The sequence below is a fragment of the Pseudophryne corroboree genome, chromosome 5 (assembly GCF_028390025.1).
Source record: "Pseudophryne corroboree isolate aPseCor3 chromosome 5, aPseCor3.hap2, whole genome shotgun sequence".
NCBI classification, from domain to species: Eukaryota; Metazoa; Chordata; class Amphibia; order Anura; family Myobatrachidae; genus Pseudophryne; species Pseudophryne corroboree.
Window position 1 is genome coordinate 720,915,454 of NC_086448.1, and position 25,052 is coordinate 720,940,505.

The 25,052-nt window shown below is 45.4% G+C and overlaps 1 protein-coding gene across 2 annotated transcripts in view; it reads right to left on the reverse strand.

The window, feature by feature from the left end:
• ZNF704 (zinc finger protein 704) overlaps positions 1 to 25,052 on the reverse strand; it is a 217,775-nt gene that overhangs the window by 22,506 nt on the left and 170,217 nt on the right. For both annotated transcript variants that reach the window (XM_063923984.1, XM_063923983.1), the window contains exon 8: positions 93 to 184. In XM_063923984.1, the coding sequence (XP_063780054.1) occupies positions 93 to 184 (92 nt within the window). The remainder of the gene's footprint in view (positions 1 to 92; positions 185 to 25,052) is intronic.

Consider the following 25,052-nt stretch of genomic DNA (forward strand, 5'->3'; position numbering starts at 1 on the left):
TTTTATTTAAGAAGTTTTTACAATTCTGTGTTAACTAGTAGTTTGTTTACCCATTATCGCTGAGCCATAAATAAATGCACTCAGTTCCTCACCTTGACACCAGACCAGCTATGGGAGGAGAGGACAGCACTGGATGATCTGACACTGTATATTCCTCAGAATAGGTATTGCAGGGAAGGCGAATCTGGAAATAAAAATGTACAAATAGATTCTTGATGTAATGATTATTTATAGTTATATACTAAGGTCAGTGAGGGAACATACCACTAATCATTACAATTGAAAATTCTTCACTAAAATAGACATCTGTATTGTCATGTTATTGTTTTATTAAATGACTTCTAAACTAGAGGTTTCCATGATAATGTATGTCTATTCCTTACTTACCTTCTATTCTAGAACATCCGGGTGTCCTTCCTATAAGAGCAAGGGACTCTTCTGTAAACCACCTAATGAAATGATCTGGACAATGGGCGTGAACACCATATTTGCAGCTTAATATGCCATAATATACCCTGCATCCACTGTACGATACTGTGCAATGGGGGGCAGAACTGTTATGACACGAATCATGTCACCATGTCCCTTGTACTTATCACTTGGATGAGAGATCACAAAGTTAGGAAAGATTGGACAATACGCAACCTTTAGGACCGAAAGGCACTCTTACAGTACTTTTAATTTAAATTTTTAGTGTGCTGGGGGATACCAGGGGAGTGAAAAGCAACCCCCCACTCTGTCTGCAGTGACCCCTCCCCTTTCTAGCACCTGATATATAATTATCTCCAGGAATGACTGAGCAACTGCCATTGTTTGTCTGCTTGTGTGAGAAAGGCATTGAATGAGAGCAGTATTTGGAAGGCATGCTGTTCCTTTTAGTGCTAATGGGAGATCCTGGGGGTGGCTCCCGGGTAAGTTAGCTCTCTGTCTGGATGTGTTTTAGTTTAGCCTTTATCATGAGGCCCTACTGTAGACAAATCACATGGCCCTATGTGGGCACTGCTATTATGTAGTGTTAGGACTGCTGATATCAGAGAAGCCGTGAAGTGGCTAAGCAGCTAAACATGCATTTGCAAACATGTGTGACCAATTCTCTGAATTTCTATTACCAGATAGGTTCAGGTATGGTTACAGGTCATTTTTAGTGTACTGGGGGGATACCGGGAAGGGGGGTGGGGGTGGGAAGATGGGGGGTGGGGAAGGGGGTAAGCTCCCCCCCTCTTTGTCTGTTGTTTGTCTGTGACCCCTCCTCTTTCTAGCACCTGATATATAATTATCTCCAGGAATGACTGAGCAGCTGCCATTGTTTGTCTGTTTGAGTACTTTTCATTTCCCTTTTATATTTGTCTAATGTAAGTATAACCCACAGCCTGTACAGAGCATAGTATAACCTATGTCTAGTATATGCTTTCACTTGTACCCAGGACAATTAAGCAAACAAAAATAAGGTAAGATTAAGGGCATATGTATTCATTGTTTTTTTTATTAATTATTAGGTTTTATCACAGCAATAAGAAATGACCACTTACCAGGGCTGGGTTTTCATGCCGGCCACGTCTATCACCGGCTGAAAAAGAGTAAATCCGTACTGCATATGTGCAGATTTGGTTTCCTCCTCTTGCTCTGTCCCCCCGGCAGTGATGTACTGTAGTGGTACACGCTGACATCACTGCCGAAATCGCACCCCAGAATGCCATGTGTACTCTGAGGTGCATGTGCAGAATCAAAAGGGTAAGGAGGGGAATTTGGTTTCTTCCCCTATATAGGTTGTATGTATTTTCAAACACATCCAAGAACAGGGACTCCGAAAGAAGCCTGATCCCTGCGATGTGTAAAAGTAAACTGATCGCTGATACCTGTTCATCAGACCAGGATCTGGTCAAGATGCCGGCTGTCAGGATCCCGGCAGCCAGAATTTCGGAAAGGTCAGGACACTTATGCTGGAATCCCGACAGCCGGCATCCCGAACGAAACTATAACGGGAAGGTTAGGTTCAGTGCCAGGGGTGGGGTATAAGGTTTAGGCGTCAACCCAGGAGGTTAGGGTTAGGCTGCGGGAAGGGAGAGGTTTCGGTTAGGATGAAGGGGGGGGGGGGTTAGGGCTAGACACCACCGGAGGGAGGTTAGGTTTAGGCACTAAGTGGGGAGGGTTAGGTTTAGGCTGCAGGAAAGGGGGGGGGGGTTTAGGTTTAGGCTACAATGGGGGAGGTTAGAGTAGGCACTATAGGGGGAGGTTAGGGTTAGGCTGCGAGAAGGGAGGGTTAGGGGGTAGTGGGACAAGGGAGAACATGCCTACTCACCCTGTCGGGATTTCAACTGTGAGGATGCCGGCGTCAATAAACTGAACACTGGCATCCCGACCACCGGTAAATCATAGCCAACCCATCACACCAAGCATGCACAAATAAGCAGTTCTTCTTCCGGTGTTTTTTGCAGTAAGTAGCCCATAGGCTACATTGTAACTTCCCTCCGGGTGTTATGAGCCACGGCAGTGGCTCATTCCTGTTTTGCATTTTGGTTATGTATTTTATGTTATACTTCTGTTTCTGTTCCCCTTGGCTTTTATGGGGTGTCCGGAGTCCACCCTTAAGGAGAGGGTACTGTTATGAACCACAAGCAGTGGTTCATTCCTGTTTGCTTTCTGTTTATGAATTTTATGTTATAGTTCTGTTGCAGGCCAGGATTTCTCTTGTACTGGTTTAGAAGACTCTTGTTGGCCGCCGGTGGTGAGTCTGTGTAATTGCAGCCTGTTTCTATGTGTTAAGCCTCACCTGTCAGATATTTGGTCATTATACCTGTATGTTCCTGTGAGAACCTGTCAGCTTCCTGTGAAGTTTGTATCCTGTTTCCGGAGTATTCCTGATTGCAGCCAATCCGTTCCTGTGTCCTGTGTCATGGTTTCTGGAGCCTGGTCCTGGGAATCTGTTCCAGCCTTCTGGTCCAGTGATCCTGAACCTTCAGCCTTGGGGTCCTGTTCCTTCTGCATACACCCTTCGTGGTGTCGTGATTAGCGGCTTTGCCGCACTGTTGGCTGAAGTCTTATATTCTTTATTTGTGTTTGCTTTGGTGTTCTCTGCAGAGGTTCCCGCCATTGCTGTCCTAGCCGAAATACGATCGGTGTCATGTTTGGCGTCTGGACAGCATTGCTTTTGTCATAGTTTGTCTTGGCGGCCAAGCCGCACATTCATTCATTGTAGTGTTCAGTAGTTTCCCCTATCTTTGTGTTTCCATTTTAGTTTGAGATTCCCCTTGTTCTCTCTCAGTCTCGGTTTACGCCTTGTCTCCAAATAAGACCGGGGGGCATCGGAGTTGTGCAGACCTAATCCGCCCTTCAAATGTGGCTGCCGTGGGCCCAAGCAAACATAGTCTCGCAGGCGTAGACTGACCTACTGCAGCATCACGTTCCTGTACTTGGGGCTCATTCACCCTGTCTCTGGAGTACCAAGTACAGTGAATGTAACACTGGGAGATCCTGAAGGGGAGATGCAGTTGGCCAAAGCCTGGGGGAGCGGTGATGCAACACACACACACACACACACACACACACACACACACACACACACACACACTGCCTGCTGCGCAATACCTCGAAACGGGATTCAGGTGGGAAGGAGGCATGACCATCATTCCCAGGTCATGCCCATTTCACTAAGAGGGTGACTACCTCTTCCGGGAGAATAATTATGGAAGTCTCCTGGACTATCTGGGAGAGCAGGTAATTAGGAAGTAAAGGCATTAGTTTGTTTTAATACTAGAATTGTCGCCAGATAAAGTACTATCTAACTTTTATATTGTGTATAATTACCAGCTGACATGGCTGGTGGAAGTCCATATAACTTTTGCATTAAATTCAACATGTTAGACACTTTATGGGAAAATCAAAGCTTAGATAAAAGCTATAGCCGACACTAATATAACCATACTACACACAGAGCGTTCTGAGTGACATATGCTGTTGAGCCAATAACATGACCCATCTCACAAATCTGATGTTTTCACATATTTTCCCACATATTTCTTTCCTTATTCACTGGATAAAGGTCAGCTGGAATTCCAGCTTAAGAATTACATTTAAAAGTTATTTATTTTAACTAAAGGTAATATTTCAATCAAATGCATGATATAAACCTCCTGAAAAAGCTTAAAGGTTTTCCCAAATTACCAATTGAGTGATATGGTTAAAAAGAAATGTACATGGGCTTCCAGATCCGCCCACCATGCAGTGAGCTGTGCCCAGCTAGAGCTCTGCTCTGAACCCAGCATTAAATCTTTACACGGCTGTTTTGCAGCCTCCACGCCGCCTCCAGATAGCCCCCAAGATTACCCTGATGCCTTCTACCCCCTATGGAGTGTTTTCTACTGCCTCATGTGCTGGGAAATCTAATAAAAACAAGGCTGACCGCCGCACCACTGAATCCAAGATGGCGGCAGTGACTGTGACCGCGCCACGGGAGTGGGAGAGATACAGGCTGTTGACTGGACCCCCTCACCCCTGCCACAGGTACTACTTTTCCCTGTATTACCTATTGGGAGATGGTCCACGCTATCACTGAAGCTATGGAGCCTATGTTTCAGAGGCAGGTTGCCCTCTTGCAGAAGAGTCTGTCTGCTATGGAAGGCCATCTGACATTATTATCCCAACAGGTGACCATTACTTAACATGTTTCTGGGACCAATTTTCAGGAGCTGGCTACTTTAAAGGCCGACTACACAACGCTGCATAAACTTGCAGCTGCTGAATAAGGTTGACAACCTTGAGAATAGATCCCGTCGCAATTACCTGCGTGTGGTTGGGTTACCAGAATCACTGAAGGGATCCTCTCTGGTTACATTTTAGTCTGAGTCCCTTCATATGCTTCTCGATATAACTGACAGGTTTCGTGATATGGTAATTGAACAGGCACACCGCTAGGGACCGCCGAGGAATGCCCCTGATCGCAGACCCCGTGTGGTTAATTTCTGGTGACTCAATTTTATTCACAAGGAAAAGATTTGGTCCGCCTCCCGTAAAACCCGAAATATGACCTGGGAAGGTCATAGGATTTATATATTCCAGGACTTTTCTACGGAAGTCACTAAGGCGAGGAAGGAATTCTCCCCAGTCTGCCAATCCCTGATAAAACGCGGCCACAAGTTTGCGTTATTATTCCCAGCTCACCTCCGGTTTTATGATGGTGATACCTACAAGGATTTCACTAATGCCTCTGATGCTGCAGCTTAATTCCAGGAATTGGGGGACCCATCCTGCTCGGAAGCTCCTCTATCCTTGTTATCATCCTCTGCTGGAGATTGATTTTGTGAGATTGCCCTCCTGAGTTTGCTGACTGTACTTTTCCTATTATTCCGGAGATGGTGAAAGCTATGTTCCTTTTGCATGTTGCTGGTTTCGGTTAGGAGTTATACAGCTGGGCTCTCGATGTATTGATGGGTTTCTCCTTTCTTCACAGGTAAAAACACCATCCTCATGCTTGTATATCTGAGTCTATCCTCTCTCTGGCTACACTTTTCACACCCCAAGAAAGTTTGTCTACAAATGTCTGTGATATGTCTTCAATGCAAAATCCTCTCTGTTAATTAGCTGAACTTCTGATTGCACACCTCCTTTGCCAACTAATATGGTGGGACATTCCGAGTTGATCGTAGCTGTGCTAAATTTAGCACAGCTACGATCTTCTTCCCTGACATGCGGTGGGACGCCCAGCACAGGGATAGCCCGCCCCGCATGTCAGTCTGCCCCCCCCTCGCAGAAGTGCAAAGGCATTGCACAGCGGCGATGCCTTTGCACTTCAAGAGTAGCTCCCGCCAGCACAGCTTTAGCCAAGAAAGGGCCGGCCACCAAAACTCACAGACCGGGCAAAGAGGGCATTAATCAGAGAGGCAGCACAGTGACCAAGGGTAACCCTGAAGGAGCTGCAGAGATCCACAGCAGAGACTGGTGTATCTGCGCATGTGACCACAATAAGCTGTATACTCCATAGAGCTGGGCTTTATGGAAGAGTGGCCAAAAAAAAGCCATTACTTAGTGTTAAAAATAAGAAAGCACATTTTGAGTTTGCCAAAAGGCATGTGTACGACTCCCCAAATGTATGGAGGAAGGTGCTCTGGTCAGATGAGACTAAAATGTAACTTTTTGGCCACTAAGGAAAATGCTATGTCTGGCGCAAACCCAACACATCCCATCACCCCAAGAACACCATTTTTTCAGACTGGTAAACTGTTTCAAAACGAGGGAAAGATGGATGGTGCTAAATACAGGGATATTCTTGAGCAAAACCTGTTTCAGTCTGCCTGTGATTTGAGACTGGGACGGAAGTTCACCTTCCAGCAGGACAATGACCCGAAGCGACACTTGAGTGGTTTAAGGGGAAACATTTAAATGTGTTGGACTGGCCTAGTCAATGCCCAGATCTCAATCCAATTGAGAATCTGTGGGCATACTTGAATATTGTTGTTCAAAAGCGGAAACCATCCAACATGAAGAAGCTGGAGCAGTTTTGCCTTGAGGAATGGGCAAAAATCCCAGTGGCAAGATGTCGCAAGCTCATAGAGACTTATCCAAAGCGACTTGCAGCTGTAATTGCCGCAAAAGGTGGCTCTACAAAGTACTGACTTTAGGGGGTGAATAGTTATGCATGCTGAAGTTTTCTGTTATTTTGTCCTATTTGTTGTTTGCTTCACAATAAAAAAAAAAAAAAAAAACATCTTCAAAGTTGTAGCCATGTTCTGTGAATGAAATGATTCAAACCTTCAAACAATCCATTTTAATTCCAGGTTGTGAGGAAACAAAACATGAAAAATTGAAAGGGGGTGAATACTTTAGCAAGGCACTGTACGTTATTCCCCCCTTCTAATGCTATGTTATTCCCCCTTCATGTTGCTGCTTGGCAATGCATTGTACCACAAAAAATTCCTAGTGTACACGAGTACACCTGGCCAATAAAGCTGATCCTGATTCTGGGTCCACCAATACCTGCCGGAAGTCCTAGTTTACTTAGTACTGCAGTACACTTTAGTGCTGCAATGTTTTCTCTGCTTTTCTTCTTTGCTGCTTTCTCATCCTTCCACTGTTTGTCTCCTCCCTTTTCGGAATCAGATTGAATCATCATAGCTAGACTATGCTGCTGCCGATGCCGCTCATGCTGCAGATGACCTGGTGTTGTTCTGGCAGGCTTCAAAAGCTGTACTTCGAGGTGTTATTGTATCTCATGCCGCTGCTGCTCCTAAGCAATTTTCAAACTGCACAGCAGCGTCTTCTGAATCCTTCCAGCAGTTTAAATCTTTCCCTACTCCGGCCCACAAAAAGTCTTATTTAGAGAGTAAAACGCATTTTTACGAGGTATTGACTGCCATGGGTGATCGGATCACTTTCCACGGGGAGTTTCAATGTTATAAACATGGTAATAGGACTGGCCAACTACTGTCTAATTTACTGAGGGATCATCGGCTGTTCACTCTGATAAAACGGTTGCGTAAACCAACCGGTGACTATATTACATCTAGTAAACAAATAGTTGATGTTTTCCATTCATTTTACACTACGCTATATGCTGCATCGACACCAAATAAACAAAATTTTGGTCGGCAATCTCCCCACCGCAATTACCACCCGATTTGGCTGCATCCCTCACTGCCCCGATTTCCCTTGATGAGGCTCAGAAGGTGATCCGTGGTTTTAAAGCGGGGAAAGCCCCCCAGCCCGGACGGGTTCACAGGGGAATATTATAAAATTCTCTCTGCTAAAATTGGAGACTCCCTAGTTAACATGTATAACGATATTTTGACAACTAAATCTTTGTCATTGTATTTTAATTCGGCAATACATCAAGTTTTGCCTAAACCGGGCAAAGACCAAAACTGCTCTGGTTCCTATAGACCAGGCTTTGTCAACCAGTGTGCCGTGGCACACTAGTGTGCCGTGACCAGTTGCAAGGTGTGCTGTGGAGCCAGAGCAGCTCCGGCTGTGACCTATGCATTGAAGACGCGCCAATGTGATATCATAGGTCACGGCCGCCGCGTCTCACCACCCAGCCAGCCCACCGGCCTGCATACACATCTTCCAGTTCCCGCCTGCATACACAGCTTTCCTTGCCCACCCACATCCACACCTGCCCAACCGCCCGCTGCTCAGTATTCGCAGTACTCCACTATAAACAGCCCCCGCAACTGAGGGATAGGGAGGAGGACAGCTGACAGGTAGGGGCTAATATTTGTTATTTTATTTCTCCTGTGGGGAACAATAGGATTTCAATAGGATTTTTGTGGAGAGAATAAGGATTTATATGGACTTATGGTAGGAACAATGTGAATAAATGTGATTGATTTATGTAGACGCAACATGATTTATGTGGGGAGCAATGTGATTGTTTTTTCTGTGTAGGCCAAAGTATGTTTCAATTTTTTTTTTACTGTGAGGGCAAATGTGTGCTGTTTGTTTTTTTTCTGTGGGGAACTGATGGTGTGCCTTGGGAATTTTAAAATATTGTTTGGTGTGCCGCGAGTAAAAAAAGGTTGAAAATCACTGCTATAGACCCATATCTCTTCTCAATAACGATTATAAGATTTTGTTAAAAATTGTGGCAGATAAGAGTCAAACTGGTCTTAACCTCACTAATACATGAAGACCAGACGGGGTTTATTTGGGGGAGACATTCTACAACCAATATACGCAGGCAGAGTCGGCGCAAGCCGCTCAGCAAAGGGATGTAGTGCAGGGAGGCGCCAGGAATGGAGAGGCGCTCTCTCTGCGCTGCATCCCCCTACTGAGCTGACGTCCCCCTGCTGCTGCTGCCGCTGCACCTGTCACACTATATTAGAGGCAGCGGCGCCGGCAGCACGAAGCCTCCTCTCCCCTCCCCTGTGTCAGTGCAGTGTGCTGACCTAAAAGGGGACGGAGCTACACGGAACTGGGGGGGGGGGGGGGGGGGGGCAGAGCTACACAGGACCAGGCTGAACAGGAGGATGATTTGCTCCAGCTCTGGCCTGCCAGACTTCCTTAGGTAAGAAGATGGAAAGAGAGTGAGTGAGTGAAAGTGTGTGCGTATGTATGTGTGTGTATGTATAATATATGTGTGACTGTGTATGTGTGTAATGTATGTACAGTATGTATGTGTGTGTATGTATAATATATGTGTGACTGTGTATGTGTGTAATGTATGTACAGTATGTATGTATGTATGTATGTGTGTGTGTGTGTGTGTGTGTGTGACTGTGCAGAATAATGTGTGTAAGGGTCACCGCTATGGGGGGCATTACGTGTGTACGCTGCGTTACGTGTGTAAGCGTCCCTAATACGGGGGGCATTGCGTGTGTAAGCGAAACTGGTACTGGGACATTACGTGTGTAAGCATCACTACTATAGGGGGCGTTACGTGTGTAAGCGTCACTTGTACAGGGGGGCGTTACGAGTGTAAGCATCACTGGTACGGGGGGCGTTACATGTGTAAGCGTCACTGGTACAGGGGGAGTTGCGTCATTAGTACAGCAGGCGTTACGTATGTAAGCATCACTGGTACAGGGGGGCGTTACGTGTGTAAGCGCCACTACTACAGGGAGCATTATGTGTATACGTGTCACTGCTACAGGGGGCGTTATGTGCGCTGTCCCTTTATAAAGTATGGGAGGGCGCAAATTTATAGTTTGCAGGAGGGCGCCGAACACCCTAGTACCGGCCCTGTACGCAGGGTACTAGCGGCGGCTCAATGGGTTCGGGCCTCAGGTACTCGGGATTTGAATACTATTATTTCCTTTGATGCAGAAAAGGCCTTTGACCTGGTGTCCTGGGATCATCTGTACTATACCATGCAAAAATTTGGTTTTACTCCTGATTTTATTGACATTTTAGGAACGTTGTATACCAACTCTTCTTCTCAAATAGCATGTAATGGGTATTTATCTGATCGCTTCCCTATCCGCCGGGGTACCAGGCAGGGCTGCCCGGTCACCCCAATACTTTTTGCCCTCGCCCTTGAGCCACTTGCTATTGCTCTCCATCAGTCTTTCGTGTTTCGAGGTATCCAGGTCAGATGTGTCGACTTAAAAGTCGCCCTTTTCGCTGATGATGTGCTCCAGTACATGGCCGACCCGGCCTTCTCGCTATCGGAAGTACTCCGTTTGATTACCCAATATGGTTCCTTTTTCAAGGATGCAGAGTGAATGTAGCCAAGTCGGAATACTTACCACTTCCAGGACCTCACTCTTCCTTTCTCGATATACCCGTTCTATACAAATTATGTCTGGCTCGTCCAGCTCATACATTTTTAGGGATACATATACTGTACCATTAGACCCTGATAACCTCTATTCTGTGAACTACTCCCCATTTTTTAAATCCATTCCAAAACTGTTACAATATTGCACGTCACTACCTCTCTCATTATTGGGGAGAACAGCAGTACTGAAAAGTATTATATTCCCTAAAATATCATACATTATGCAAATGTTACCAATCACACTTACTAAGTCTGATATACTGTCCATCCAGAGGATTTTCACCAAATTGTTATGGAAAAATGGGAAACCAAGGATAGCTATGGCTAAACTGCGACTGCCCGTATGGAGGGTGGATTGGGAATTCCTGATTTAGGTATTTTTTCATTGTCTGTCTTTTTCAGGTATATCTCAGATTGGCTATTGAACCGTTCTGTATATGCTTCGCTGTTAGTTGAAAGGGAATCATTTGCTCCGTATTCCCCGAGCACTCTTCTCCATACTAAAAAGACTTCCCTCCCTAAATATATTTTATCAAATGTATTGTTTAAAGATACCTACCTAGCTTGGAATGCGATTAATCGCAAATTATTAAGTAACTGCCAATTTACTCCTTATTTGCCTATAAATGGTAACCCCTCCTTTATCCCAGCCTTGAAAAACAAAACATTCTTAGATTGGGGCCATAAAGGTACCGTATATACTCGAGTATAAGCCGAGTTTTTCAGCACATTTTTTGTGCTGAAAAAGCCCCCCCTTGGCTTATACTCGAGTAATGCAAAGTACCTGCTTGAGGTGGCCGGCGGCAGCCCCCCCTGTCATGTCTGCAGTAGCCGCCACTGAGATCCTGGCTGCTGCTGCTGATGAGTGGAGGAGGGTCTCCGGCGGCGGGGGCAAGGGGGAGGAGGGCAGCGGCGGGGACGCGCCCCAGCAGCAGCACAGTGTGTATGAGTACGGGAAAGAAGTGCATGCGCTACGCACGGTGCTCGGTCTCCCAGCCAGCTCCCTGTGTATGTGGTATTACCGAGACTGATCGCGTTCTCTCATCCTCAGTATCTGCTTCTGATGCGGTTGGGAGCGGGAGGGGGGCGCCTGCGCGGTCTTAGAACCCTGCAGCTGCATACTTACACTGACTGTGTGTGACTCCTCCAGACAGTGTCATGGTGCCAGCCCGTCATTGCACGCAGAGATGGCACATACATGTACGTTCCTGTGGCTTTTCTCAGGCATTCTACACTATTCCCCAGAATACGTTTCCTTTATATCTCCCCAGTTCTATGTTCTGTTCTCATCCCACTGTAGGACACCCTGTCCTCACCCCACAGCAGAAGACCCTGTAATTTTATTGGTATCTACGGTATTTTTATTTTTGAAATTTACCAGTAGCTGCTGCATTTCCCACCCTAGGCTTATACTCGAGTCAATAAGTTTTCCCAGTTTTTTGTGGTAAAATTAGGTGCCTCGGCTTATATTCGGGTCGACTTATACTCGAGTATATACGGGTATTTTATTGGTAAAATATATTTTTGATCCGGGAGGGGGTGTGCATACATTCCATTTCCTCAAAGACACCTTTCATGTATCCAATAGGGACTTGTATATATACCTTCAATTGCGCCACTACGTACAAAGCTTGCCTACCACATTTTCCCTCACAGTTGTTACTGACCCCATAGTCTCTCTTATTGATTACTTGGGTACCCACTCTTATCATACTAAATTGCTGGCTGACCTTTTCACTAGAACTGATACTATCACTATCTGGAAAGCAGTCCGTGATAGTTGGTTGAAAGATATTCCCAATTTTCTTACTATGGAGGTATTGTTGCATCACTCTTCCATGCGTCACAAACTGCTTTATTGCAGGAAGTACACTATCGTATATTGAACAAGGCTTATATTTCCCTTCACAAAAGATCCCGTATGGTTGTAAAGGAGACTGGTCAGTGCCCTAAGTGTTGCTCTCCGGTGGCCACCTTTTATCATAATTTTTGGGAATGCCCTAAAATAAGACGTTTCTGGAACAAAATGGTGACTTTTATCAATGGTCTTTTTAACCCTACGCCTCCAGCTAGATCCGCTGGCCAGCCTCTGCCTACATTTCACTAATTGGGACCTGGGCCCTCACAGCAAAACCATTCTACCACTACTTACTGTATTTATAACGGCCGCTAGAAAGGCCATTCTGACCCAATGGATTCATAAAAGCCCCCCTTTCCTGTTTACTATTCAGCGGCTCCTCCTTAAATTCCTTTATTTTGATAAGACAAGCTTCTTTACCTGATGTTGAACAGGGAGTTGTTTGGTTTTATAAAAGATGGGGAATATAGATCGATTATTTACACCCTACAATGCAAACCCAAATTTTACAAGTGTTTGAAAACTCTACACTGCAAAAACTGTAATCCATGCTCTCATTATCTCCCGCATTGATTATTGCAATAGTCTTCTTACTGGTCTTACCAATAAGAGACTCTCACCACTACAATCCATTCTGAATGCAGCTGCGAGGCTAATCTTCCTTGCTAGAAGTTCATCGTCTACAGATCCACTCTGTCAGTCCCTCCATTGGTTACCTGTATTCTACCGTATTCAATATAAAATACTTTTACTCACACATAAGGCCATTAACTATACTACACCAATGTACATCTCTTCGCTCATCTCAAAATATCTCCCAACCCGACCTCTCCGCTCTTCACAAGATCTACGTCTCTCACCCACACTCATTACTTGCTCCCATGCACGAATGCAGGACTTTCTTCAGGCTGCACCCACTCTGTGGAATGCCCTACCACACACCATAAGACTCTCCCCTAGTCTCTAAATATTCAAACGTTCCCTGAAAACTCACCTCTTCAGTCTAGCTTATCACATTCCAGAACCGCTCACTCAACCTTCATAAGCTTTCCTATCCGATTATATCCCCACTGTACAGTCCGCACATATCCTCCACATATTTTCTCTCTTCACTTTCCCTTCTTTCTGTCCATGGTTCATCATTGCTGTGATGTGATATCATGCAACCCACCTAGAACCTTTGCAATCCGGTGGACAAATTTGCAATAGATAGTGCCTCTCCTTGTGTATCAATGCCTATTTCCCTATAGATTGTAAGCTTGCGAGCAGGGCCTTCCTACCTCTATGGCTGTTTGTTTATTACCCAGTTTTGTTTTATCATTGTGTCCAATTGTAAAGCGCAACGGAATTTGCTGCGCTATATAAGAAACTGTTAATAAATTAATAATAATACCTGGTTTTTGCTGAGACAGATTACTTGATTTCCTCTGCTTCGGTGGCAAGCTTTGATACTGTAGATCACACAGACCACACAGTACTCTGGTATTTCTCACTGAATGTGCTCTTTGAATGCATTACTGATGACTATTTCTGTACTCTAATGTACACTGTGATGACTTGATTCTGATTGTGTTTATCCCTATGTCCCTCCCTCCCTCATGTGTTTTCCTAGTCTCTCCCCCTTCATACTTCGCTCTTTGTTCTCTTTCTTATTGTATGTTTCTATTATTATTTGTTGCTGTTGTTGACAGGTACATATACAGTATGTCTACCATTTCCTCTTTTGGACATATGTAACTTTACAGAGTGATTATATTGACATTTATTACCAACCTGGATACGGTGTTGCTCAAATTAGTGCTCCCTTGATCCAGACAAATGGATATCCAGATACTTACGTACCCTGCATGTCCTCCTGGCATTTTACCAGTATATGTATTTGTTTGGACAGCTTATTATACCCACCTCTACCCACCAATGCACCTTATTGCGCTGGATCGTATCTTTCTTTGCAGAATGGGCTGGACATTACCTAGTATGTCTTTTTCATTTTATGTACCTACACTTTTGCTTGTTATGCTATGTTTTCTATGGTATGATAAAAAATAAGATTTTAAACCTACCGGTAAATCTTTTTCTCCTAGTCCGTAGAGGATGCTGGGGACTCAGTAAGGACCATGGGTATAGACGGGCTCTGCAGGAGACATGGGCACTCTAAAGACTTTAGATGGGTGTGCACTGGCTCCTCCCTCTATCCCCCTCCTCCAGACCTCAGTTAAAGAACTGTGCCCAGAGGAGACGGATAGTACGAGGAAAGGATTTTTGTTAATCTAAGGGCAAGATTCATACCAGCCCACACCATCCATACCGTATAACATGGAATATACGCAACCAGTTAACAGTATGAACAAAACAGCATCAGCCAAAGACTGATCTTAACTGTAACATAACCCTTATGTAAGCAATAACTATATACAAGCCTTGCAGAAATATGTCTGCACTGGAACGGGCGCCCAGCATCCTCTACGGACTAAGAGAAAAAGATTTACCGGTAGGTTTAAAATCTTATTTTCTCTTACGTCCTAGAGGATGCTGGGGACTCCGTAAGGACCATGGGGATTATACCAAAGCTCCAGACCGGGCGGGAGAGTACGGATGACTCTGCAGCACCGATTGAGCAAACATGAGGTCCTCCTCAGCCAGGGTATCAAACTTGTAGAATTTTGCAAAAGTGTTTGAACCCGACCAAGTCGCCACTCGGCAAAGCTGTAATGCCGAGACGCATCGGGCAGCCGCCCAAGAAGAGCCCACCTTCCTAGTGGAATGGGCCTTTACCGAATTTGGTAACGGCAATCCAGCCGTAGAATGAGCCTGCTGAATCGTGTTACAGATCCAGCGAGCAATAGTCTGCTTAGAAGCAGGAGCGCCAACCTTGTTGGCTGCATACAAGACAAACAGTGCCTCTGTTTTCCTAACCCGAGCCATCCTGGCTACATACATTTTTAAGGCCCTGACTACATCAAGGGACTTGGAATCCTCCAAGTCACCCGTAGCCACAGGTACCACAATAGGTTGGTTCATATGAAACGATGAAACCACCTTAGGCAAAAATTGAGGACGAGTCCTCAACTCTGCTCTATCCACATGGAAAATCAGATAGGGCCTTTTGTGAGATAAAGCCGCCAATTCGGACACCCGCCTTGCAGATGCCAAGGCCAACAACATGACCACCTTCCAAGTGAGAAATTTTTATTCAACCGTTTGAAGAGGTTCAAACCAGTGAGATTTTAGGAACTGTAACACCACGTTAAGGTCCCATGGTGCCACTGGGGGCACAAAATGAGGCTGGATGTGCAGCACTCCCTTTACAAAAGTCTGGACCTCGAGAGAAGCCAATTCCTTCTGAAAGAAAATTGATAGGGCCGAAATCTTTACCTTAATGGAGCCTAACTTTAGGCCCATATCCACTCCTGTTTGTAGAAAGTGGAGAAAACGGCCCAGATGGAAATCTTCCGTAGGAGCATTCTTGGCTTCACACCAAGATACATACTTCCTCCAGATACGGTAATAATGTTTCGCCATCACCTACTTCCTAGCCTTTATCAGAGTAGGGATGACTTCCTCCGGAATACCTTACGCAGCTAGGATTTGGTGTTCAACCGCCATGCCGTCAAACGTAACCGCGGAAAGTCTTGGAACAAGCAGGGCCCCTGCTGCAACAGGTCCTCCCTGAGAAGAAGAGGCCACGGATCTTCTGTGAGCATTTCCTGAAGATCTGAATACCAGGCCCTTCGAGGCCAATCTGGAACAATGAGTATTGTCTGCACTCTTTTTCGTCTTATGATTCTCAATATTTTTGAGATGAGCGGAAGAGGAGGGAACACATAGACCGACTGAAACACCCATGGTGTCACCAGGGTGTCCACCGCTACTGCCTGAGGGTCCCTTGACCTGGCACAATACCTCTGAAGCTTCTTGTTGAGGCGTGACGCCATCATGTCTATTTGAGGAAGTCCCCAATGACTTGTTATCTCTGCAAAAACTTCTTGATGAAGTCCCCATTCTCCTGGATGGAGATCGTGTCTGCTGAGGAAGTCTGCTTCCCAGTTGTCCACTCCCGGAATGAAGACAGCTGACAGAGCGCTTATGTGATTTTCCGCCCAGCGAAGAATCCTGGTGGCTTCCGCCATTGCCACTCTGCTCCTTGTCCCGCCTTGGCGGTTTACATGAGCCACGGCTGTGACGTTATCTAATTGAATCAGAACCGGTAGGTCGCGAAGAAGATTCTCCGCTTGTCGTAGGCCGTTGTATATGGCCCTCAATTCCAGTACGTTGATGTGTAGACAAGCCTCCTGGCTTGACCATAGTCCCTGAAAATTTCTTCCTTGTGTGACTGCTCCCCATCCTCGGAGGCTCGCATCCGTGGTCACCAGAACCCAGTCTTGAATACCGAACCTGCGACCCTCGAGAAGGTGAGCACTCTGCAGCCACCACAGATGAGACACCCTGGCCTTGGGGGACAGGCTTATTTTCTGATGTATTTGTAGATGGGACCCCGACCACTTGTCCAGAAGGTCCCACTGAAATGTCCTCGCATGGAACCTGCCGAAGGGGATGGCCTCGTAGGCCGCCACCATTTTTCCCAGTACTCGAGTGCATTGATGGACTGACACTCTTTTTGGTTTTAGCAGGTCCCTGACCATGTTCTGGAGTTCCTGGGCTTTTTCCACTGGGAGAAAAACCCTCTTCTGTTCTGTGTCCAGAATCATGCCTAAGAAAGATAGCCGAGTCGTTGGAATCAACTGTGACTTTGGTAGATTTAGAATCCAGCCGTGCTCCTGCAGCACTCTCAAGGAGAGCGACACGCTTTTCAGCAATTGATCTCTCGATCTCGCTTTTAACAGGAGATCGTCCAAGTACGGGATAATTGTGACTCCCTGCCTGCGCAGGAGCACCATCATTTCCGTCATTACCTTGGTGAAAATCCTCGGGGCCGTGGAAAGCCCAAACGGCAACGTCTGAAACTGGTAATGACAGTCCTGTACAGCGAATCTCAGGTACGCCTGATGAGGAGGATATATGGGGACATGAAGGTATGCATCCTTTATGTCTAGTGACACCATAAAATCCCCCCTTTCAGGCTGGAGATAACTGCCCGGAGCGATCCCATCTTGAATTTGAACTTTTTCAAGTACAGGTTTAGGGATTTTAGATTCAGAATGGGTCTGACCGAGCCTTCCGGTTTCAGGACCACAAACTGGGTTGAATAGTACCCTTTCCCCTGTTGGCCTAGGGGAACCTTGATAATCACTTGCTGTTGATACAGCTTTTGAATTGCAGCTAAAACTATTTCCCTCTCTGGGGGAGAAGCTGGCAAAGCCGACTTGAAAAATTGGCGAGGAGGCACCTCTTCGAATTCCAGTTTGTAGCCTTGGGATATAATTTCCATCACCCAAGGATCCACGTCTGACAGAACCCAGACCTGGCTGAAGAGTCAAAGACGTGCCCCCACCGGCGCGGACTCCCTCAGTGGAGCCCCAGCGTCATGCGGTGGATTTAGTAGAAGCCGGGGAGGACTTCTGCTCCTGGGAACTAGCCGTAGCAGGCATTCTTTTCCCTCTACCCTTACCTCTGGCGAGGAAGGAATAGCCCCGACCTCTTCTGGACTTATGCGACCGAAAGGACTGCATCTGATATTGTGGTGTTTTCTTTTGCTGTGGGGGAACATAAGGCAAAAAAGAAGATTTACCCGTGGTAGCCGTGGAAACCAGGTCTGCGAGTCCCTCCCCAAATAAGACCTCAGCCTTGTAAGGTAAAACTTCCATATGTCTCTTTGAGTCGGCATCACCCGTCCATTGGCGGGTCCACAGGGCTCACCTAGCAGAAATAGCCATGGCGTTGGCTCTTGAACCTAACAGCCCAACTTCTCTCGCAGCGTCTCTCGCAGTGTCTCTCATATATAAGGCTGCGTCTTTAATGCGACCCAAGGTCAATAAAATGGTATCCCTATCTAGGGTGTCAATGTCAGATGACAAGTTATCTGCCCATGCTGCTACTGTGCTACATACCCATGCCGACGCTACTGCTGGTCTGAGCAAGGCACCCGTATGTGTATAAATTGATTTTAATGTAGTTTCCTGTCTGCGATCAGCAGGATCCTTGAGGGCTGCCGTGTCCGGAGATGGTAGCGCCACCTTTTTGGACAAGCGCGTTAAAGCCTTGTCCACCCTGGGCGAGGATTCCCACAGTAACCTGTCCTGCGCGGGGAAAGGGTACGCCATAAGAATTCTCTTGGGAATCTGCAGTTTCTTGTCTGGAGTTTCCCAAGCCTTTTCAAATAAAGCGTTCAGCTCATGAGACGGGGGAAAGGTTACCTCAGGTTTCTTTTCCTTAAACATGCATACCCTCGTGTCAGGGACAGAGGGGTCATCTGTGATATGCAAAACATCTTTTATAGCAATAATCATATAATGAATACTTTTGGCCACCCCTGGGTGTAACCTCGCATCATCGTAGTCGACACTGGAGTCAGAATCCGTGTCGGTATCAGTGTCTGCTACGTGGGACAGGTGACGTTTCTGAGACCCTGAAGGGCTCTGTGACACAGCCAAAGCCATGGATTGACTCCCTGTTTCTTCCCTGGGCTTTGTCCAATCTCTCATGTAATAAAGACACATTTGCATTTAAAACATTCCACATATCCAACCAATCAGGTGTCGGTGTCGCCGACGGAGACACCACAATCATCAGCTCTACCTCCTCCTTAGATGAGCCTTCCGCTTCAGACATGCCGACACACACGTACCAACACCCCCACACACTCAGGGATATATATCTATATGGAGACAGTACCCCAATAAGGCCCTTTGGAGAGACAGAGAGAGAGTATGCCAGCACCACCGGACACTGGAATAAAATCCCAGTCAGTACAGCGCTTTTATATATATATATATATATATATATACATACATGCAGAAGGTCCCTAGCAAAAGAGCTATATGGCCGCCGACCCGCCAGGTGAAGACGGCGGAAGCCCTGGTGGGCGCTGTCCCACCAGGCGAAGTCGGCGGAAGCCCTGGTGGGTTGGCGGCCACGCAAAATAGCTATATGGCCGCCGACCCACCAGGCGAAGACAGCGGAAGCCCTGGTGGGTGCTGTCCCGCCAGGCGAAGTCGGCGGAAGCCCTGGTGCGTCGGTGCCCATGCAAAATAGCTATATGGCCGCCGACCCACCAGGCGAAGACGGCGGAAGCCCTGGTGGGTCGGCGGCCGGGCAAAAGAGCTATATTGCCGCCGACCCACCAGGCGAAGACGGTGGAAGCCCTGGAGGGTCGGCGGCCAGGCAAAAGAGCTATATGGCCGCCGACCCACCAGGCGAAGACGGCGGAAGCCCTGGAGGGTTGGCGGCCGGGCAAAAGAGCTATATGGCCACCGACCCGCCAGGCGAAGTTGCAGATAAATAAAATATTTTAAAAAGCCAGTGTTTTGTTTTTATTTTAATATTTCCATTACAGGGGGACTATAGGTACCAGCGGGCCTTTAATGCCTTGCATGCTGGTACTTGTGGTTCTCCAAGTACCAGCATGAGTGGCAGGCTTGCTGGGACTTGTAGTCCCTTTGTAAAGGACAATATTGCTTTTTAAGTAAGCTATCAACCCTGCACCCACCTCCCAGGGGTGTGGGGGATAGCACCGGGCTTCAGCAAAGGCCTGGGGTACCCTGGAGAGGGGGACCCCTGTATTGGGGGGTCCCCACTTCACTAGGAACCTCTGGCCTTTGCTGACTAGTTAGGGGGGCTTGAATGCTTTGGCCACGGGACCCGTAAAGTGTGTCCCCTGGCTGTGGCATTACCCTCCCTTACTGGAGGAGCCTGGTGCTGGTTCTAAAAATATGGGGGATCCATACAATTTTTCCCCCCCATATTTTTTAGAATCAGGATGGCTCCTAGGGCCCGGTGCTGGTCCATTAAATAGGGGGGACCCCTACATATTTTTTTTTCCTTTAATTTAGTTTTCACCTGGACAGTGTGCATAGCGAATATGTATATTCGGTGTACATAGCAGCGGCACTCTCAGGTCATTATCATACAAGTGAACCACTAACGTCCCACTGATGCAACAGTTTTGTTTTATTTCAACTGTCGTCAGGCTCAAAAATGCCTGACGATGGTTGAAATAGACCAAAACGTTGCATCAATGGGATGCTACCTAGTTCACTTGTATGATAATGACCTGAGAGTGCCGCGGCTATGTACACCGAATATAAAATATATATGTATATGTACAAAAGAACCGGCACTCATCCCTCAAGTACAGCTTGCTCCGGTGCCCTCTGATATTAACAGAATTCCACTCGCACAAAACAGCGGCACTCGGAGACGTCCATAAGTGAAAATGGTATATATTTATGAACCGAAAACCAAAGTTTCGGGCTCTCTGGCCCATTTGTCAAGGTGAATAAGAACAATTAAAACATTTACATGCCTTTATATAAAGAAGAAGCTTGCCAGAGTCTTGCGTCCGTCTGACAGTGCAGCCGCCCGTGTGACCCGAAATGGAACGGGCAGCTGCACTAACAGACAGACGCAAGACACTGGCAAGCTTCTTCTTTATATAAAGGTATGTAAATGTTTTAATTGTTCTTATTCACCTTGACAAATGGGCCAGAGAGCCCCGAAACGTTGGTTTTCGGTTCATAAATATATACCATTTTCACTTATGGACGTCTCCGAGTGCCGCTGTTTTATACGAGTAGAATTGTGTGTGTGTATATATATATATATATATATATATATATACTGTATATACATATAAACACATGCTGTATGTATATATATATATATAATTATACAGTATATGTTTACTGTGTATACATGCATACACACTCACATACTGTAGATTCATTTTCCAATGTCTTCAACAACAGATATATCCGCAGATTGATCTGCAGATATATCTTTAGGTGTATATCCACCTTAACACTTTTATATCCTAAAACGTGCATCCACCCACCTACTGCCATCCTGGGGTGCGGGGCATAGCACAGGACTGAAAGGTTATTGCTTGGGAGGTTGAGATCCTATGTTGAGTCCCCGCTTTTCAGGAAATTCCAGCCCTTGCAACTAGTTTGGGTCTGGTTAATGTAATAGGAAGGGACGTCTATGCTGTGTGTTCCCACTGCTATGGCATTATCATCCTGTCTGGTTCATTAGGAAAAATGGGATACTCCATGTTGCCCCCCCCAACACACACACACACACACACACACACACACACACACACACACACACACACACACACACACTTTCCTTTGCTGACTGACTTTAGGGGTCCAATCCAATTAGGTGCAAGTCTGCAAATAATTTGCAGCCTTCACATAAATATGCTCACCTGCAGCTCGGGTTTGCAAACTATGCCAAATGCGATGTGAGAAAAGTGGGGAGACTTTCATAGACCCCAAAAAGGTGGAATCATAGAAGGCTTTAAGTGGGGATAAGGAAAGTACTGGATACTTTTAAAAGGTGTCAAATGTGTAGGTTTTTGCATTTGTTTCTTTAAATTAAAGAAATCTAATGCAAATTAATTTCATTTAAATATAAAGGAATTAAATGGAAATGCCAAAAGAAAAGGAAAAAAGCTTTTGGGGTAGTTTGAAGTGACTTTAAAAGATATTTTTCTATTTCTTTTATTTAATACTTTTCATGAAATTGTGGGTGCATGATTTAACGAATAAGGGTTTGAGGCCATGTTATTATTCTAAAAAATGTAATGTTATTATTGGCTCAGTTAAGCTAATTTAAACATTTCCAAAATGCCTAACAAGTCATGGGGATAGGGAGGTGTCAAAGAGTTTCTGAAGCAAGTCCAAACATTTTTAACATGAAATAAAGATTCTACACCTCAGGGTAGTGAACAAAAATAATGTGAGTTTACTCTGATTAAGTGCGAAGTTCCTAATTGGATTGCAAAATTAATTTGCAGTGCAAATTTTCGGAGAAAATCGCACTCATACAATGCTACTTGCACGTACTTCGATTGACCCCATAGATGTATGTGTGCGTACATGTCATTTTTTCATATTATTTATTTTTTTGGTCAGGATATATTGTATATTTTTTATTTATATAACTTTCTAGTAAATCATGTGTCCTACATCAGTGCTCTCTCTTTTTTGTTAGATTTGATAGCTGACTTCAAGCTAGTTTAAAAAAATGGAAAACGACATCATAGCAAACCTTAAACAGTTTTCCAAGTTGGACTTTCAGGCAAAGCGAGGACTGATAACTAATGGAAGACCAATGCCTGAGCTTAAGGGCCTTCTTCAAACGGCAGGACGGAAGAAAATTACACGGACATTCCAAGTGGAGTGGTACCAACGAAAAGACTGGTTGTGTGGCTGTGCTACGAGGAATCGCCTGTACTGCTTTCCCTGCCTTCTGTTTACCACCGTCGACAATATTTGGACTAACACAGGATTTCGTGACTTGAAAAATCTGCCAAGGAGCCTCAGCAAACATGAAAAGTCAGTAATTCATATCCAAAGCCAAATTACTTTAAAGACTTTTGGAATCACAAGGATAGATCTGGCTTTGAGTGAACAGCGGAGATTAAATATCAGTATGCATAATGCTAAGGTAAAGGAAAACCGGGAGATTTTAAAATCCCTTATTAATGCCACTTGTTTCCTAGCGAAACAGGAGTTAGCATTTCGTGGAAACGATGAGAGTGCAAGCTCTTCTAATCGTGGCAACTATGTGGAGCTAGTATATGCTTTTGCTGAGGAAAATGAGAAGTTAGCTAAGCATTTGGAGACATCCACCGTGTTTTCTGACTTATCAAACAGAATACAGAATGCTTTAATTGAAGCAATTGGTGATGTGATCCAAAATTATATGACAGAGGAGATAAATGCAGCTCCATTTGTAGCAGTTGAAGTAGACGAGACAACAGATGTCACAAGCAAAGCCCAGCTCTCTGTGATTTTGCAATATGTTGCTAAAAATGAGGTGAAGGAGGGGTTTTGATGATGTGAGTGAAGATAGACGAGCACCGGCTATTGCTGAATATCTTTTGGGAGTGTTGGAGAAATACAACTGTGTTAAAAAGCTGGTATCTCAGACTTATGATGGAGCCTCTGTGATGCATCAGATCTCAATGGGGTGCAGGCCAAGATTAAAGAGAAGATACCTGAAGCTATGTTTATCCATTGTTATGCGCACAAATTAAATCTGGTTCTCTTGCATTCAGCAAAATGTATGCCTCAGTGTAACACTTTTTTTAAAACACTTGAGGGACTTTCAGGATTTTTCAATAAGTCGACCAAGCGCACTCACCTACTTGATGATGTTTTGAAGCGACGTTTGCCAAGAGCAGCGCCCACGAGATGGAGCTCAAATTCCAGACTAGTGCAGACAATCAGCATGTTCCAATCTGATATACGTGCTATGTTTAAGATTATGAAAGAAAATCCTTGAGACTGGGACAATGACACCCTATATATGGCCAATGGATATGATCTCTGGCTGTCAAAAGCATCCACATGCTTCTTGATTATGGCATATGAGGGCATTTTCAATGAAACCGATGCACTCTTTCGTGTGCTGCAGAATAAAATAATGGACATTGGATTCTGCTGTGCACGAATCCGTGACACGATGGGAGCAGTAGAACGCCAGAGACAAGAGTTTGATATTTTTTATAACCGATTTGAGCAGAAATGTGTCACCCTTGGCCTGACAGACAATGCCCGAAGCAACCAGGTGATGAGAGATGAGAGGAAAAGAATGTTTTATAACATTCTGGACAATGTCAGTGTTCAAATGAAAGCTAGGTTTGACCATTTCGCTGAGCTAAGTTTCCTAGGTTTGGTTGATTGCACAAAATTTTATGATATGTCCCTACATTTTGACGACACCAAACTGCAGAGTCTATCAAAATATGCTAAATACTTTGACTTTTTTAGACTAAAGACTGATCTTAGTGGCTTGTATAGCTCAGAAATGGTGAGGAACGAATGCAAATCACCCACACAGCTCCTCAGCTTTGTGACCGAGAATAATCTCGTTCAAACAGTTCCCGAAGCAACAAAGTTACTCCAACTGGTGCTTACTATACCAGCAACAACAGCGTCTGTTGAAAGGTCATTCTCTGCTTTGAAACGACTCAAAACATACACCGGGAATAAGACTGATCAAGGGCGACTTTCATCCCTGGCAATCATCTCTATTGAGACGGAGAGACTTTTAAAACTAAAAGAAAATAGAGAGGACTTCTACAGCAAAGTCACTGATAGCTTTGTCCAGAAGGATAGGCGAATGGACTTCATTTACAAGTAAAGGTCAGGCCATACAATGTATGTTTTCATTTGAATGACTTTGAATAGTGGAACTACATTTCTAAAGCTGTATGCTCGTTTAAATATGTGTTACTGTTTTTTCTTAACTGGAATAAATTAGATTCTTTGCCACCTATTGCAAAAATCAATAAATCTTGAGTTGTTCAAATACAGGTGAATGTATTTCTAGTTATTGTGCTGTTGGCTTTCAGTATTCCTGTGCTGTAAATTCTACTGAGACACAAGAAAATGTATGTACCTAGGCAATATGCCAATCGAATGGTGGAGTTAAGGTACCTCTTTCGGGTCCATAGTATATGCGTGTGTAAATCTGGCTCTGATACCAGCCAGTGCCTCACCAGCAACTGACCTCACCGCACGCCACTGATGCGCACCCAACGGGGGCAACAACTGCATAGGGGCTACCACAATACGATTGTATTGGCACCATGAAGAGTAAATAAATGCAAACAATTATTTAATGACATTGGGGGTCATTCCGACCGGATCGCTCGCTGCAGTTTGTCGCAGCGCAGCGATCGGGTCGGAACTGCGCATGTGCCGGCGCCACAGTGCTCCGGCGCATGGCAGTCATCGTTGCCTAGCAATCGCCTCTGAGACAGAGGCAGTCGCTGGGCGGGAGGGGGCTGAACGGCGGCGGTCCGGCCAACACGGGCGTGGCCGGACCGTTGGGGGGGGCTGGCCTCGGCGGCTG